The sequence below is a fragment of the Xylocopa sonorina genome, chromosome 4 (genome assembly GCF_050948175.1).
Source record: "Xylocopa sonorina isolate GNS202 chromosome 4, iyXylSono1_principal, whole genome shotgun sequence".
In the NCBI taxonomy this organism is placed as follows: Eukaryota; Metazoa; Arthropoda; class Insecta; order Hymenoptera; family Apidae; genus Xylocopa; species Xylocopa sonorina.
In genome coordinates, this window is record NC_135196.1 from 3,458,117 (window position 1) to 3,475,578 (window position 17,462).

Sequence of the window (17,462 nt, forward strand, 5' to 3'; positions counted from 1 at the left end):
TATGTGTCAATATGTATGTATTACAGTACATTTGATTAAAAAATAATATTAACTTTTGATACAATATTAATTGATTATATTAATGAAATTAAATGGAACAATTGCGTTTTACACATTATGTACAAGTAATAATAGCCTTTAAATGTAAAGTGAAAACAATGGACCTGGTCAAATTGCCAATTAATATCGTTTATTGTAAGGGTGTAAATTGCATTCAAAATTTACATATTGACATAATAAAAACAGCATTAATAAATTATACTCCGAAATTTTGTTTAATAATTTAGTGAAACATTTATTAACAATAAAAAATATACAATATATGTAAAATTAATTATTAAAAAAATTGAGTTAATTAAAAACGGATTAACTTTTATAAATATTGTTATCTATTTCGAGATTTTTAAAATGATTTTATATATATATATGTTACAGCTTTACTTTTTTGTATAATGTAAACAGAGATAAAAATTAAGCATTTTCTCAAAAACAAATACAATTATACGTAAAAATAAGAAGTTAAAAACAAATACAATTATACATAAAAATAAGAAGTTAAATTTGATATGCAATTATTTATTTTTGTCTAAGAAATTATTACCGTGTACAAAATGAATATAAATAAATGTTAGGTGTTTTTTTATGTTTGATAACAGCTCTGTTATACAGTCTGTCATAATATCACATATCTACCATAGTATATGAGATACTGGTAATTATAAATTAATACTAAATGCACGCATTATTATCTCCATACTTATAGATCTTCCTCTGCATCTTCAAATTGACCTGCTTCTACATCCATAGCATCATCCGTTTCTGTACCATTTTGATTAGACCCTATTTGTTCTAAAATATAAATATAAGTACAAAACCGTTAATCTTGATCAGAGATATTGGCTTTTTAAATGAAAGATACTTATATATAACAATTATATTTATATATAAATTTTTACCTGCTGGTAAAATGTATGGTGCATCACCAGCGTCATCTTCGTAATGTTCAAAATCATCTTCCTCCGCATCTTCATAAATGTCTTCTTCAGCTACAGAAACATATGATTTCATAAAGTGTCAGATTTTTATAATTACAGATAGGAAATTTGTATGAATACGTACAATATAATAATACAAATAATAGATCATAAAAACAATTTTATTTACCATCGGAAAAGCTGTCTTGTGGGTCAGGATGAAGAGCTTGGCATTGGGTCATTGCTTGAAACATTGCCTCCAAGTTATTCGTGTTATCAGGAGCGAATCGCATTTCTGTAATAGGTGTATCTGCATCTTCAAATTCATTCTCCGATCCGCTATCAGAAGTTGGCGGTAATGGTACATCTGTGCGAAACATTATATTAAAAAGAATATAAATGGATAGAATCTTAACATTTTTAATTGATATTATAGGAACTAAAACCGGATTTCTACTATTGGTAATCTAATTTATCATTTTCATACAACTCTCGTTATTCACTGGCAATCAAACAATTATGCTCAAAGGAAGCTTGATATACCTGGAAGATCTACTTTAGCATCGACCATAATATATAAACATTGTCTTGGATGTACTTGTTCATCTCTCGATATGGCATGTAAAGATATATGAGGATATTCGAGTGAAAATCCTTGTTGCGTATCGTAATTCACCCAAGAAAGTAAGCTACCAATATAAATATTATATTAAATAGTAAACATAACGCGCTATTAAGTACAAGCTGTCCTATTATAGTTTTTACCTCTCTGTAATATATAGCGTCCCTTTTCCTACTTCTCTATCATCAATGTACACAGTGGTATTTGGCTCTTCATGACGTATTCCTTCTTGTGGTGCGAGAAAATTGCTAAGCACTACCATTTTTTTCAACTGGAACAACGATTTAAACAGTCTTTGCAATATGATACTGATACAATTTAAATGAATAAATTAATCGTTTAGAAAAATAAAAGAATGAGAAGTGTTAATAGGTTATGCCGAAATTTATTCAACCGTGAATATCATTATGTTGCGTACGTGAACGTCATAAATACATTCCCGAGACGCGTATTCTCAATCAAATCTACATGTATATCTTACTTAGATAATTTTGTACAGCTATAAAAAAGAAATGCGAAACGTGCAGCAAACAAAAATACGATATATATTGCATGTTTTAAATAGCAGTCTCGGTTTTACGATACTATTTGTCGTTTAGAATGATTCCATGAATCGTGTAAGCTGTTAGTGCGTACAAATTTATTATTTACCCTGGCTTTACGAGTATGTTATAAATAAGAGGAGAAATTGTTCCACGAAATGAATAAACTTTCCAAAATTTGATATTGGTTTTACAGCTTTAATTCATACACGTTCGACCACTTTTCGCGTTGAAAATAATAGAGTTATTAAAGTTCACTAAAACTTTATAATTACAAGCGTCAATCAATATGCAGGTTTTTCATTTTCTAATATTTCTACGTATACGATCTTTCCACATACACAATGTTATGTTTCTATTTTCCGTTATTGATGCAGGATACGGAATTCATACGGTCAATTCGTGTACATTCACCTAGTGTGTATTTTGCTTCCGATAAATTACTATAGATAGTTGTTGAGCTACATGATGTGCTCGAAAAGGCGGGAAATTCTGCAGGACGTTTTTCAAATTGTGGCAAATATAAAACGCGTCAAGTGTTTGGAAATTCTTTTATATTTCAGCAAGCGCGTAAGTTGAACACTTTTAACTGTACGTTCGTCTTTACTTTGGTTCAATTTCAAGTTTTCGTATACGCGTGTGACTTAAATATTTATACAAATATCTGAGATATACTTAGTCGCTTGAAATATTAAAAAAATAAATAGGTTATTTTAATTTAAATTTGTCATTTTAATTATTTTGCAAATGAAGACGTGGATACGTGCATCTATGATCTGTGACGGTAAATATATATCTCTCGAGGTAAGGAAAAAATACATTTTCCCGAAGAAGATGTAAGCTATATATGGAATTATGTGCAAAGATATAAATATAACCGCACATCTTGATCATTTTTTCAAATTTATTTTGATATAACATATAGGAATATAATTTTTTAATTTATATCTCAATTATTTATATAATAATATATAATTAATAATAATAATATATTACAACTTGCATTAACAAGTGAAATAAGAAAATGATTTCTCTTGTATATTTTTGTAACTCCGGTTTTCAATTTTGGTTACATGTAACTTTTTATATAGAATTAATGTAAATGATTATTAAAATCAGTTAGCGAAACAAATTTATAATTTATAGACGTAATTCATAAAAATAGGGGTACGTATAGTAGTTAATATGGTCTACATAATACAACACCAGAAAGCCATCTGAAAATGTTTTATTAGGATTACATATGGCAAGCGAGGCTTTGTTTCCAATTCCTCATATTTAAAATTCATCTCCGTAACATTTTTTTACGTACATACATACATACTGTCAGTACAATAAAAAGTGCTAATTTTAGTATTCTGCACTTCATTTACTACTAGAAGTTATTGTTATAAGAAATATCACCTCAACATCTTTCAGAAGGTCGGTCAGCATCTTTGGGCAAATTTTGTTTTCTAGTAAACCTATTCTATTCAACTAAAACATATGTATATATATATATATATATATATATATATATGTATATATACACGTATATATGCTTATATATAAGTATATATGTACATATATATATATATATATATATATATATATATATATATATATATATATAGATATAATTGAGAAGAATATCTGGCTTGATTGTTATAGAATATTCTAAAAATTAGTGATAAGTGAATAACAAATCGTTTGCATCGGAAAACATTACATTTATTTTTGTCAACAATAAACTAATATATGTCATGGTTTTCATAAAAAATTAACAAAACATTTTTTGCGCATTAAAAACATTTTTTGCTCGATCTTCGAAACATTTGATCACCATTCGTGCCGAAACTACCAAGTTACCCACTGCGAATGAGTTCTACAATATATTCCTCATGTTATATTTTATAGTAGATATCAATGGTTTTGTACAGCTCATGCCAGACTCTTCGATTTTATATAATTTTTATACCATTGATAAAAGTAAATAATATATAATAGAACAATATTTTGATACAATGTACAGCTGAATTAAATAGTTATACTACATAATTGAATACCACTAAACGTTACTAATGTTAATTGTGCATTTCTTTCCTTAGTCGTGTTCATGGGTAACTGAATTTTATTGTTGATTCCAAGGGGCTAAGTTCCAAAAAAACACTGAGAAACTTGTATCACACTAAATCTTGTAACGTTTTTGATATGTTTTATGTTTCTAAATATCATAAAAGTTCTTTGTAGGCATGTAATGACAACTTGATCGACAGTAACAGTAGTAACAGTTATAGAAGTTGCACTAACGATGATACTATGAGCAATAATAACAGCAAGTAGTAGTGCAGCAATAGCAGTGGAGGTAGTTATAATAGCATTAATAATCGTAATAATAGATGTAATAGTATAGTAAGAGTTGAAGCTTAATTATGAGTAGAAGATTGATAGCAATCGATGAAGTAGCATTAGTAATGATGGCTGCATTATAATCGCAATTATAATTTATTTTGTGCTAAACATTTAAACACAATTATCAAAGATAAACAAACTATGTAAATCTGATTTCTATAACTGGTAAAAATTGATTATAACAAGTTGTACATAAAAAACATAATACATAGAATTTTAATTAAACTACTTTTAAAAGTAGTTTTGCGTGTAAAATTGTACTTTATAATAAAATATAATAGGTATATAATATCTAAAAAAAATGTGGCTTTGATTGCATAGAAGTAAAAACATTTTCTACATTCATACGATTATATATGAAATACTTTGTTTTGAACCATTTTTTATATGCAAATCAAAACAAAAAACCTAATAACAAAAACGATGTACACAAAAAATATTTTTATGTACAATAAGAACATGAGTATGGCACAAATAGTTTACAAAGAAAAACATCGAATATTATCGTTTTACTTAACACAGAATAAATACTTTAAAGAGACGAAATCTATCTTCTGTCACTTAAAGATAGTATTCTTAGTTTACTTTTTTAAAGATTTCATTTTACTATGCATGTTTTTTTTGGAACCTTTCCCTTTGTATTAATCTACACCGTCCATTTGTATACTTCGCTTATATCATAAATACAAAACTCCCATGAAGAATATTTTCAGATATCACTACATACAAACTTAAGTTTGCAATGTGTTTGTAATTTCTCGATGTATAGTTACCAAATCTTGTATATATCCAGCTAATCTGGCATTCAGTGTGTCCAAATTCTGTTTCTGGACTTTGTTTGCGCTTAATACAAGTTCTAACTGTTCATGAACAACCCTTAACATTTCACGAATTTCTGCATTTTCTTTCTGTAAAGCCTGAAAGAACAGAGTTACCGAATTCATTAAGTTGTCAAAGAAGAATTACTTTTTAACAAAAATAAATGACAAAGTAGTAAAAATTTTTATATAACAATTACTTAATCAATCTAATGGTACTGTTATAATGTATATATACGTACTACAAAATCTTTATTTTTTGTAGCCATAGTAAGAGCTTTGATTTCTTCATTTCTTGTTCTAAGTTCATTTTCTAATGCTTCAACCCTCAACCTTAATGCTTCACTGTTTCCTTCTGCTATTTTCCCAGATTCCAGATCTGCGTATTTGGCTTTAATTCTTGCATTTTCTTCTTTATATAACTGTAACTGTCTCTTCCATTCGTCAACATTGGCTGTAGATTCTTGTAGCGCACTTGTTAATCTAGCATTATTTGTCTTCAGCGTAGTCAATTCGACCTACAAAATAAAATGTAACTTCAAACATTAATGTATAAAAGGTGAAAACTTATTTATAATTAATTGCATATACATAGGACCGTACCTCCCATTTCTTAGCATTTGCAGAGCTCTGTGCCAATGCAAGTTTCAGCCTATCGTTTTCATACTTAAGCTGCATTTCAGCTGACTGTCCACCTTGTGTTGAACTAAGTTGAGTTGTTTTCCCTTGATGTTGTGGACTTTCTGTACTCTGCTGAGAAACACTCTGTGATCTTGAATGGACTGTATTTTTCAATTCATCATCCACTTTATTCTGACAACTACCAGGTAAGGGACTGCTGCTTACCAAAGACACACTGTTTTGAGTAGAAATCATGTTGGCGTTTGGATTTGGATTATTTGATGCTGATACATTGGAATTGATCATTGATGAATTCGGTGGTTCTATAAGATCTTGCTCCGATGATGGCATACCCGATCGTGATGTAATTGGGCTAACATTTGCACTAGTAGCAGGAGTAACAGACGAGCTGTTTGATTGTAATTTAGCGCTAGCTAATTTAGTGGCTTCCTTCACTTCGTGAAACTTCTCTATAAACTGCCAAACAAATAGTATTGTCTCTGAGATTGCGGTGTACACATAACTGCACTTTAGCTAAGGACATATTTCACAAACCTTTCCTAATTCCGCTTCAGATGAAAAGCCAAGACCGTATACGGTATTGGCCCTAACATCTGACCATTGCCCAAACTTTTGTGATGTTTTTGTGAAGGTCATGTTCGGAGTAATGGTACTGTTTATTACTGCCTAAAAAAAGAAAATAAAATAGAGTTAGATAATTTTTTAAATGTAATCCAAGTTTCTTTCTTATAATGGCTTATTTTTCAATCACCTTTGTTCCTTCGACAGATATTATTCTGTATAAACTCCTTGTGGAGTCATAAAAAAAAGAAACAGACACTGCTGCTGTAGACGCAGAGACCCAAGACCTTTTTGTCTTAGGATCAATATGAAATACGTGCGCTTTACACGTGAAAATTGGTTGTTCACTGAAATTTATTAAAAGCAAGAAACTCTTAGGCACTTAAATAATATTGATTCAATTATTACATGCACTATCTATTCATATCTCATACTCAAAATATAAATTATAGGTGTTTTAATAATAAAGAATATCTTGAAGATTATTTTTTCGTAAAACTTTATTACCATGTATATTCTACAGAAACATAACAAAATTAAATACATTAAAAAATTTTGAATTACATATTCTGCTTTTTACATGCCTTAAAATTAATGGAATGAAAATCTAATGACATTACGGTTTAACATTACGGTCATACAGCCTATGTTATGTATAAATTTTGAAGAGAACCAAAAGAAATAAATGCGAACAAGCAACTTTTGAAAAAAAAAAAAAAAAAATACTCCAATTGTACGTTATTGCAATTTCCTTAATTTTTCATACGTATGCAATGTATGTACAATCTATATACATTGTTTAAAAATGAAAAAAAATTTTTCAACAAGTACTACGAATATACTGTGACTGAAAAATAACTGTACGACGAAAATGACCAATGTTTGACAAAATATTTGTCGCTCTATTAATATATAAGAAGTAATTTTCACAAGGAACTAATGTACCACGTATTCAGAGGTAATGCATCGAACGAAAAACCATCGTATTATATTTAAAATGGAACGAATCTATATTTAGTTAACTTATAATCGTGTCAAAAAAAAAAAGGAGCCGTGGAATAAACACTAACGCGGTGGAATATATTTACAATTCACGGAATAAATTTTCACAGTACGAGTCTAAAAATATATTGGACAATGCACGAGTAAACAACTGGAATGAACACATTTCACGCGGTGCCGATTTATCTCACTTTCGCTAGTCCATTTTGCGGTTATATATAGGTAAAAGAAAAGAAAAACATTCTGATCCAGGGTCTCCTTATGTACGCACCCACCTAAATGCGTATCTGAGACGATGTCGGAGATACGATGGTAAATAGAGAGGAAAGGATGGTACTATTCGTTAATTAACGCAATGGGATCGACCTATTTTCTATCAATTGATAGCATTCGGTAATAGAAGAATTAAGGATCGTTTATAGTAGTTATATGCGATGTAGAAATGGTACATCGTGTGTACATATATTACACACCCTTAAAAGGCGGTGCGGAATACCACCACGTTCACTTACCCCATTGTTTCTTTGCCCGATGTCATACAAGTAAATGATAATTTCACAGACTCATAGAAATATGAATTTAACGCGTACGCGCGATGAGTAAACGCGAGTAAAAGTGGTCAAAATGATTAAAAAATTTATAAAAATCTAGTCGACGAGAGGCAGATGTACGCCAATTGACAGCCGCCATCGGCCAAAACTGTATAGCGAACGGCGATGATCACGCAACAACATGAACTAGTCGAGTTTCCACCATATACCTGGATTTAATCGATTTTCCACGAAAGGTTGCTATCTATTGCTAACCTCGTAGGTTTCTTTCGAAAAAATCACTAGACGCGAGAGAGTCGCAAGGCGCGTACTTATGTTCCAGTGACACGGTCCGCGGAATGTTGGTAGCACGGGGACGCTTGAATTCGCTTGAATTCTCGCTTACACATCGAATCGTCTCTCGTCGGTTTTAAATCGTACACCAATGGCGAGCGAAGAATAGAAGAATAACACGTAGGAAAAGTAGCGCCGCGGCCACCATCCTTGTCTCCTATCTGAAGTTACTCGAACACAATGAAAGTGCGCAACGTTCAGTGGGTGGGGGCATTGTGTGAGAAAGAGAGGGAACAGGAGGGAGAGAAATTGTCCGTCTTGTGAGCCGTCATGGCTGAATCATTGTAAGGGACTCTTTCAGGAGTACGATAACAAATGACATTGTGATTCAGTCGTTAAGCGTGATAAGTACAGTGCGTGGTATCGTTTTTAAATAAAACCACGAAGGAACCTAGATGCGGAGATCCCACGAAGGAACGTGATAAACGGCGTTCTCGCGTCTGTATAACTCCTTCGCGGAACGATGAACGGGTTAAGTTTTAGTGAATTGTGTTGCTTGTTTTGCTGTCCACCTTGCCCGTCCAGAATCGCTGCGAAACTGGCGTTTCTACCGCCTGAGCCTACTTACACGTTCATCGAGGATGAGGGTGCTAAATTTACGATATCCCTGTCCGAGAGAGCCGAGTGGCAATACACGGAAAGGGAGAAGGAATCGGTGGAAGGGTTTTATGCGAGAACATCACGAGGGAATCGAATAGCATGTTTGTTTGTACGATGTTCGGCTACCGCACGTTTCACGATCTTATTCTCCCACGGGAACGCGGTCGATCTCGGACAGATGTCTAGTTTTTACTTGGGACTCGGCTCGAGGATAAATTGTAACATATTCAGTTACGACTATTCGGGTTACGGCGTTTCTGGTGGCAAGCCATCCGAGAAGAACTTATACGCGGATATAGACGCCGCGTGGCATGCTCTTAGAACGCGTTACGGCATCAGCCCGGAAAATATTATTCTCTACGGGCAAAGTATCGGGACTGTGCCCACGGTCGATCTGGCCGCGCGATACGAGGTTGGTGCAGTCGTTCTGCATTCACCTTTAATGTCGGGAATGCGTGTTGCTTTCCCCAACACTAAAAGAACATGGTTCTTCGACGCCTTTCCTAGGTAGGTTAAATTCCTCTCAACGCGCGTATCCCCCTTAATCGTGTTAAATAAAACGCGATCCATAATCCGCTTATCGTATACCGTGATTCGCACGGCTAACTTTACGCGCATGACACTATCGTCCAGTTCAGATGGACGTCCATACACGTGGGTGCAGATATATGTCGTGTCCATACACGCAAACCTTTTATTCTATATTTACTGTTTTAAACGCGGGTTTAAAATCATCGAGTTGGACGGTTCGATTTACCTACTCTAATTAGTTTACGGTACTCTGCGACAGTGTCGTACGCGAGCGTGCCGTTCTCTTTGTTCGTGGGTGACAATTTTTCCGAATTAAAGTATAGGAAGCAATAAAAGTTTATCTTACTTGCGTCATGGAAACCTATAAATTCCACGATCCGTCGACGTATATTTCGCTAATAGGTTTTACGTTCCTGCCATCGTTTATCCGCGCATTGCAAATCGACCCTTGTATTTGGTGGAAATTAGATTAAACTAAATATCCGAGTCTTAGTATTTGATATCATTAGAGTAACGCGTAAACTAAGCTTGTAACGATGGATTTCTTAATACTTTATTCGAGTCTCTTTTGGTTTTATATCTTTTACTACCATTTTCTTATATATTTATAGAATATTTACTTTTGTGTAACTCGATCAACTTTGTCAAATGAACTTTCCTTTTTTTTACAGTATAGATAAAGTACCTAAAGTGACATCTCCCGTTTTGGTTATTCATGGAACCGAAGATGAGGTGATAAATTTCAGTCATGGTTTAGCGATTTACGAGAGGTGTCCAAGAGCAGTAGAACCGTTATGGGTAGAGGTATTTAATGTTACTTCTTTTTTCTTTGTTCTGAAAGAAGATTAGGGATAAGGAAATAATCAACTTTATGAACACGACAACTTATATTTTCAGGGCGCTGGACATAATGACGTAGAGTTGTACAATCAGTATTTGGAACGACTGAAGCAATTTGTAAGCGTAGAACTGGTAAACTGACGGCGACTAAGCCTCTCCCAGAATCAGGGGGGGCAGGGAGGAGGACATACGCATGTGAGCAGTCAAGGACACACCACTTCTAACAATTCGAATACAATCAGCTCTATTTCAACAAGCTCACAAACCGAAAAGCTTGTCTAGCAATCGCCTCCCACAGGGGAGAAGGCGCCTGTCCTCCCCTGTGACGAAGAATCATCATTTGTCTCTACGGACGATGGATTCTTCTTCCGTGATCAACGGACAGTTCTTAATCAGAAAGTTCACCGTAAAGATTCTTTGAAAGAGACATGTTCCGAGGATGATGACTCAAGTTTAGATAGTAATTCGAAAACCGCTATACAACAAGATGAGAAGAGCACGAAAGAAGAGGAAGCAACTAACGTTCAGGATAAGAAGCACAGTAAAACTATATTAGATGGTTCTTCTGTTCGCCGCAACTTTCGACTAAATCATATTAGCCAAGTCGCAAAGAAGCATATTTCTTTGCCAAAAAATCTGAAAAATCCATTTAGTAAAAGCCAAAAAAATATTGTTCATAGGACTTTAAAAAATTCATTTGGCCAAGGCCATAAGAAAGCAGATACTCAGATATCCCATACAACTTTGGTTGACATACAGGTTGAAGACTGCCGACAATACGCGATTGGAGAGAAGTCACTGTCGTTTTCCAATACTTCTAGTGATAATAATAAAGATATTTCCGACTGTAAAAGTATTCACAGTCAGCTCAAGTCAGAGAAAAAGTCTCCTATAAACCAGTTCAAATATAGTAGTATAGAATCTGTGTTGGATTCGGAGTGTGTTAAGGATAATAAGAAACATTGCTCTAACAAAGTTGCAACTAAGGAAACGATCGCAAAAGATAAAAGATTTGAAGAGCACGAACCGCAGGCCAACAATGAAAAGACCGCGGAGTCAACGAAAAAATTCCCGTGGGGTAGTAAGAGTAGCAAATTTACAAGTAAGAGTTTTGAAAAGACGTCTAAGGATAAAGGGAAAAACGATACTATGGAGAAGAAATTGAAAGCTAAAAAGATTCTTTGTAGTCCATTAAGAAAATTTGGTCGGTCATCTCTGACAATCGAGCCGGATAAAATTATGATAAACTTACCAAAGTGTTCGCCCTGCGCTTGTAGGCTGGCTGCAAGCTCCAAGATTTTATCCATTGATTCTAGTTTACTTTCACGATTTACCGCAAGTCGCGAGAGTCCTCACCACGCTGTACGCTCGAGAAGTCCGTCGCACGTGGATGTACAAATGGACGTCAGCTTGAAGTCTTCGGAAAGGACATCGACGCAGGCCAATTTGTTTTCGAACATACAACAGTTTCAAAAATCACGATACACACCTCGCAGCAGAAGCGTCGGTGAGTTGTGCAACATTGTCAACAAGTGAAACCATCTTGAGTTATTCGCCTGTTGGAACGAAAATATTGTTCCGGACTAAGCTGAATCGCCGGCATCATCAGCAGAATGCTCAGGAAATGTTATTCAGAAGTTAAAAAGGAAAAACTATATATCCTGAATACTTTGATAAGATTGAGTAAACAACTTTGGAGACCAAGTGTTAAATTAAAATAACACGAATTCTGCGTGTCTCGCAAGTTGTCGTTCCATTATTCTTCCACATAACTGTCTTTGAAGAAATCATAGATTTATACGCACGGCACTTATTCGGGCTGTAACAGTGCTAGTGAGACTGTGCACATAAACACACATAACGATGCATACATAAAATTTATTATATTTCTAGAAATATGAGATATATAATACATCTGTGCATATTAAATATTCTTATTATACATGTACACACGTAGCGGTGCATGCGTGTGTGTGTTGTAAGTCGTTTCTGCAGCATAGACTGAGGAACGTTGTTACGGCATGGATATATATACATATATGTATATATGAACAAAAAACTATATATATATGTGTGTATACCTGTGTGTGTCTGTGTGTGTGTGTGTCGAGTATTATTATTTTTATTATCATCCTTCTTAAGATCAGGGAGTTGAATGGCTTACATTGAAATATTTTCTGCCACCACCAAAGCTACCTAAAATCGTTTATAACAAGTGCGTGGTATGAAAATTATTCGCTGAACCTATATTTTTAAATTTAAATTCCCACGTAATTTTATATTACTATTTGTTGATGAATTGAACAGTTGAACAATTTTTACAAATGTTCATTATTTTTCATTTTATTATTTTATTGTGCATTTAAACTTATTCTCCTACACGGGAAAATAGAAGAATAAGTGATTATTAATTAATTCGTTAGTGTATGCGAGGTGTACGTTTCGCGTCACGAATATCTTTTTGTATTCAATTGCGTCCTTTTTTCTTTTTTAATGACTCAGTTTTATGAATCAGGTTCAGCGGCGAAGCAAATGTTACGCGGAAGTCGCATGTTTTTACGAATGAATCGCTGTCACTGAGACCAGTTGTATATGATAACCGTACCGATAAACGGGGACGTTTCTTTTTATATCGATTCACAGCGATGGCCTGTGCAGCGAGCAATGGAAATCTTCCAAGATAGCAAAGAATTTAGGATAGAGGCGAAAGATTAAGGGATAGCGTTAAGGGAGGGTGTAAATGCGAGGTATGTTATTGAGGGCGGTACGTTTTACAGTGGATGAGATGACAGTCTTGTGAACAACAATAAGAATGCAACTAGATAGGGACAATATTACTGCCAAACTTGATTATGAATTAGTTTATTTCTAAAGAGGCGAATCGTTTGGAGAACCTTGTCTATAGGTATGTTTCTTGTTAGTATTTTTATATCTCGATAATGTAAATACAGTACAATTAAATAATTTTCTTTTATTAGTATACATATGTATGATGTATGCGGCAGCGTGAAAACAAGCGCGCAGAGCCAATGGAATGATCGGCGCTAGTGCATGTATGTATTTCTATAGAAAATTGTTTTTCTTTTATTTTTTTTTTATTTTTTTGTTTAATTTCACGTTATCTTGAACATTTCTACCCGTCCTTGTCTTTTAAATAATAAAAATTGCTATGAACGTTTTCAAACTACAAGTATAAGCTGAAATTAAATATAATGTGTAATTGTGACAGTATGAATCAACGGAAAGTGAATATAAGAGGTTGCTTACGTTTTATTGAAATGAAAATTATTTATGAATAATTGCTTTTGGAAAATAAGCGAGATGATTTTCGTTGATACTCTCTTTGTAACTTTGGTTAATCTCTTAATTATTGTTACCTACGTTGTTATCTCTTTTTGTATATAATTTTTTGTTACTTATATCGTGTTGTTATTTAAAATTTCTCATCGTTCGCGTGTCAATCTCTACGTTCACTTTCCTCTAGCATTAATCTTTTAGAATATACGCTATGGTGCATAATGGTACCGAGTTAGGGAGACCGACACTTCTCTTCCATTGGCCTTCACGTAGCCGCTATTGAATCGATCTGTATCGATAGGAATTCTAATATCTACTTCGTAACTTATGAGAACAAAAATTTATACCGTTGTTTGACAAATGTCCAGTTTTATATGCGACAGATGATATTTCGTAGAGCGATCGTATCGGTAACTGAATAAAGACAGCGGCGGTATAACGAAGCGAACGATGGCTCGATGAAAAATTTAATTGGTCGTCCGTGAAACTGGGTAAAAAGAATAACTTTTGTACAGCATGTTTCGAACGCGTACGTGTCCTCTCTTTCTTCTACTTTCTCTCTCGTCCCGGCATCGTGCATTTCTCTCTCTCTCTCTCTCTCTCTCTCTCTTTCTCTCTTTCTCTCGCTCATTTCTTTTACTACTTTTTACTACCCTGCTCTGTCTCTCAATGCGCGTAAAGCAATCGACCGGTTTCGAACAGCACTTTCGTCTTTCATGATTGCATCGTGCCAGTAGAATGGTACTCAATGGCCGTTGTACCTTTGGGTATCACGCGAATCACGGTGCGGTATTCGTAACTGTACATAATAGCGTGTAAGTGAAGTATTAGAAGTAATGTATTCGATGTTCTGTTCGGTCGTATCTAATGTACTTACGGGAGAAGGTGGGCTAAAGAAGAGATGGGAGGGAGGAGATGACAATGATAGAGATTGCGAGATCCCTTGATCGTTAGTCTCACGTGTATCACCGAGTGATCGTAGCGCAATACGGATTAGTTGATTAGCTGTTTTAATAAGTAAATAACACGTAGCTCGTTGCAAAATTATTAGAACACGGAAATAGAAGAAAGAGAAGGAAAGATGAGCAAACGTTTATCTCAGAGTAAATAACGAAATTATTGTTTTATTTAGCGCGTGAAAAGTATACATAAAATAACAGGCGAAATCACGTTATTTCTTATGAAGTCGTATAGAACGCGTAGTCTGAAAACACCCGCTGGGCACTCGACTAAGGCCGTTTTAGAGTTTTATACTTTCATCGCACTTGACTCGAGCGTACTGCATTGCGAAGTACTTCATCAAGCCTTGCGACGTTTAAACAATGTATAATTATTATGGAAATCACACACAAACATACATTTTAAGCCCACATTATCCAATGCAGCTTGTTTTACAGACGGGCCTTGCAATATCGTACGTCATTTACCGAACAAATCAATTATTCTCACCGGAAGCATCGTCACCTTCCTGTTCGAACAATCAATTGTTAAATGCGTTCGTTAAAAAGATGAAGGAACTTGTATCGTATTTAAATAATACAGTTGTTCATTTGTCATTTTCTTTTTGTTTTTTTATAAAATTTAAACTTACGTACATTCTCATGATCCTGTTCCTTTTCTTTTCTTTTTATATTCTTTTCTTCCTTTTTATAAATATTTTTCTCTCTTCCATTAGTACCGCGTACATTGCAAATTGGTATGTGTAATTAATACTACTGAAGTAAAAATGTTAATAAAAATCTATAGAAACGGCAGTGCATCTCGTCGTCCTGTTTTGTGCATCAACAATTTACGATCCAATCACACACATCCTTTGTTACCAGGCTGTAACGCATTTTCCTAGATGTAGTGAAATATATCAGTTTCTCCGGAACGGTAACAAATGTTTCACTTTAATACGCAATAAATTCAATACAAATCACCGGAGAGTGCAAAACTTTGTTCTTTACGCATCACTACCCAGCCACTTATCGCGTTGACGAATAAGTATTCGCGTAAATATCGTTTAAGCGCGATTTATAAAAAAACTGCTCGAGCATATTTAGATTATATTATGGTTGTACGCGTGAACTTGGGCAGTACTTTTCTTCTGGCATCGATCGAAGTCCCTTTTGCCGGGGGAGCAGGTGGACCCTGTGCGTAGTTTTAAATTTCACAGAGGGTAGAACGCTTGACGTTGCAATTAGCTTAAGTCGCCGTTGATTGTTAAGCGACCGCGTTTAATCCAGGTTGTATCCTCCAATAACGATGACACGGTGCAACGTTTCTATTGATCGCCGGCATTTTGTCCTGAAGGTCAATGCGTTTCTGCGACGAGGGAGAAGGAAATGCTCGAGAACCACGAGCTGGTTCGCTGGACTTGGCTCAGCACCTTCGCAGCTCACCTGCGCTGAAACCTGATGCTGACGATAAAAATGAGAACAGGTTACGCGGCAGCTTGTGCTCCAACGACTACTCTATACCTCGAAGCAGCCTACAAAGCTACTTCAAAGAAGAGGGAAAATTTTCTGCTACCGTCCCTGGCTCGAGGATTAAAATCTATTCGCGATTGTCGACGATGATTCCGCCCGCGCGTCTCCGCGTGTCATCTTGTGTGCCATCTACGTAAAATTACGACTTATGCCGAGGATCGTTTGCCGTATCGCTTTTCTTTAATCCTACACAAGTTGAATTCAGTATTCGAGGACTCAAATGTCAAATCTTTGCACTTTTTTGTCGAGTGTGAAGAAATGAATATAAGTTCCATAAATATAAATTACAACAAAGTTTAAGAGCTGTATTTTACATAATTTATTAGTAAAGAAAATTTTTTAGTATTCGAGGAAACTGTCCTTTGAAGTAAATGTTCAGATAAAATACTTAAAGTTCGGAGTGCAAAGGGTTAAATATATGGTGGGTGTACAATTGGAAGAGATGACACGTACAGAGTCCTACAAATTTACATATAATAATTTATTTGTTCGCTTGCCAACCTTACTATTTATTCATTTGCATAAGAACTTATAAAGCGTATAAATGAAACGAGTTATAATTTCTTTCTTTCATTGTGTGCGCGACGTAATTAATCTGTCTATACTGTTGTTTAAAGTTCGGAAGTTACTCGAAGTAACATAGTTGCGAAACTATTTCAATGACTATGGAACATTACATTTTTTAAATTGCTTTATTAGCAACTTGAACATTCTGCCACGCCCTCGGTGTACAGCGTCACGCAGTCTACCGAACAATTGCTCTTACTCCATATCACACGTCGCCGTGGTATCCATTGCAGCGTCTATGCGTTCCACACACGCACGTAGGCGTCTCGTTCCCGCTGTCGCATTACATCAAGGATAAGAAAGCTTATCGAGATGAATGGTATCAAAGTTATATATATATATATACCTTACATTAAATACAAATTACGTTGCTTAACAATTAAGAATATTCCTATTCGTACGAGTGAGGTCCTTTCGATAAAAGCAAGCAACGTCTAAGAGACATTCCTAACTTATCGCGCTAAATACGAGCGATCGCCGTAGAAAGGAATCGTTAATGAAAGTAAATCGTGGCTAAAAATTTACGAGCATGCGCCGCGTATTTGTACGTTCGCGACAAGTGCCCAAGGGTCTTTGATCGAAACATCGTATGCATATGTGTAAATACTATTGCGTGCAGCGTAGGTATTGAGGAATCGTCGAAGGCCGAAGAAGGGACCGAAGAATGGTTGGAAAGGGCGGCGTGGAGAGGGTATGACTGGCGGGACGGCGGTGGGGGCA

The 17,462-nt window shown here is 34.8% G+C and overlaps 4 protein-coding genes across 8 annotated transcripts; 2 read left to right on the forward strand and 2 right to left on the reverse strand.

The window, feature by feature from the left end:
• Positions 1 to 556: 556 nt before the first annotated feature.
• On the reverse strand, positions 557 to 2,563 carry Icln (chloride nucleotide-sensitive channel icln). 4 transcript variants are annotated; one of them, XM_076893382.1, is made up of 6 exons: positions 2,480 to 2,563; positions 1,740 to 1,867; positions 1,518 to 1,663; positions 1,165 to 1,341; positions 957 to 1,046; positions 557 to 849 (listed from the first exon to the last, which is right to left on the reverse strand). In XM_076893382.1, exons 2-6 carry the CDS (start codon positions 1,856 to 1,858, stop codon positions 758 to 760), a joined length of 624 nt encoding a protein of 207 aa, XP_076749497.1. In that variant the 5' UTR covers positions 1,859 to 1,867; positions 2,480 to 2,563; the 3' UTR covers positions 557 to 757. The 4 variants fall into 4 exon arrangements, with proteins under 4 accessions (XP_076749497.1, XP_076749496.1, XP_076749498.1 ...); XM_076893381.1 differs by having other exon boundaries at positions 2,414 to 2,544; XM_076893383.1 differs by lacking the exon at positions 2,480 to 2,563 and adding an exon at positions 2,248 to 2,381.
• A 1,263-nt stretch (positions 2,564 to 3,826) lies between these two features.
• Homer (homer protein) lies at positions 3,827 to 8,329 on the reverse strand. 2 transcript variants are annotated; one of them, XM_076893730.1, is made up of 7 exons: positions 8,065 to 8,327; positions 6,741 to 6,897; positions 6,524 to 6,655; positions 6,194 to 6,445; positions 5,951 to 6,097; positions 5,590 to 5,865; positions 3,827 to 5,446 (listed from the first exon to the last, which is right to left on the reverse strand). In XM_076893730.1, exons 1-7 carry the CDS (start codon positions 8,088 to 8,090, stop codon positions 5,261 to 5,263), a joined length of 1,176 nt encoding a protein of 391 aa, XP_076749845.1. In that variant the 5' UTR covers positions 8,091 to 8,327; the 3' UTR covers positions 3,827 to 5,260. The 2 variants fall into 2 exon arrangements, with proteins under 2 accessions (XP_076749845.1, XP_076749844.1); XM_076893729.1 differs by having other exon boundaries at positions 5,951 to 6,445; positions 8,065 to 8,329.
• A 111-nt stretch (positions 8,330 to 8,440) lies between these two features.
• Positions 8,441 to 10,703, forward strand: LOC143422613 (alpha/beta hydrolase domain-containing protein 17B). The gene is made up of 3 exons (XM_076893389.1): positions 8,441 to 9,543; positions 10,239 to 10,371; positions 10,465 to 10,703. Exons 1-3 carry the CDS (start codon positions 8,900 to 8,902, stop codon positions 10,546 to 10,548), a joined length of 861 nt encoding a protein of 286 aa, XP_076749504.1. The 5' UTR covers positions 8,441 to 8,899; the 3' UTR covers positions 10,549 to 10,703.
• LOC143422645 (uncharacterized) lies at positions 10,690 to 15,260 on the forward strand (the record flags this gene model as incomplete). Its single annotated transcript, XM_076893447.1, has 2 exons — positions 10,690 to 13,312; positions 13,386 to 15,260. A coding segment is annotated over one exon (1,254 nt), but the record flags the coding sequence as incomplete, so codon positions are not given.
• Positions 15,261 to 17,462: the final 2,202 nt, after the last annotated feature.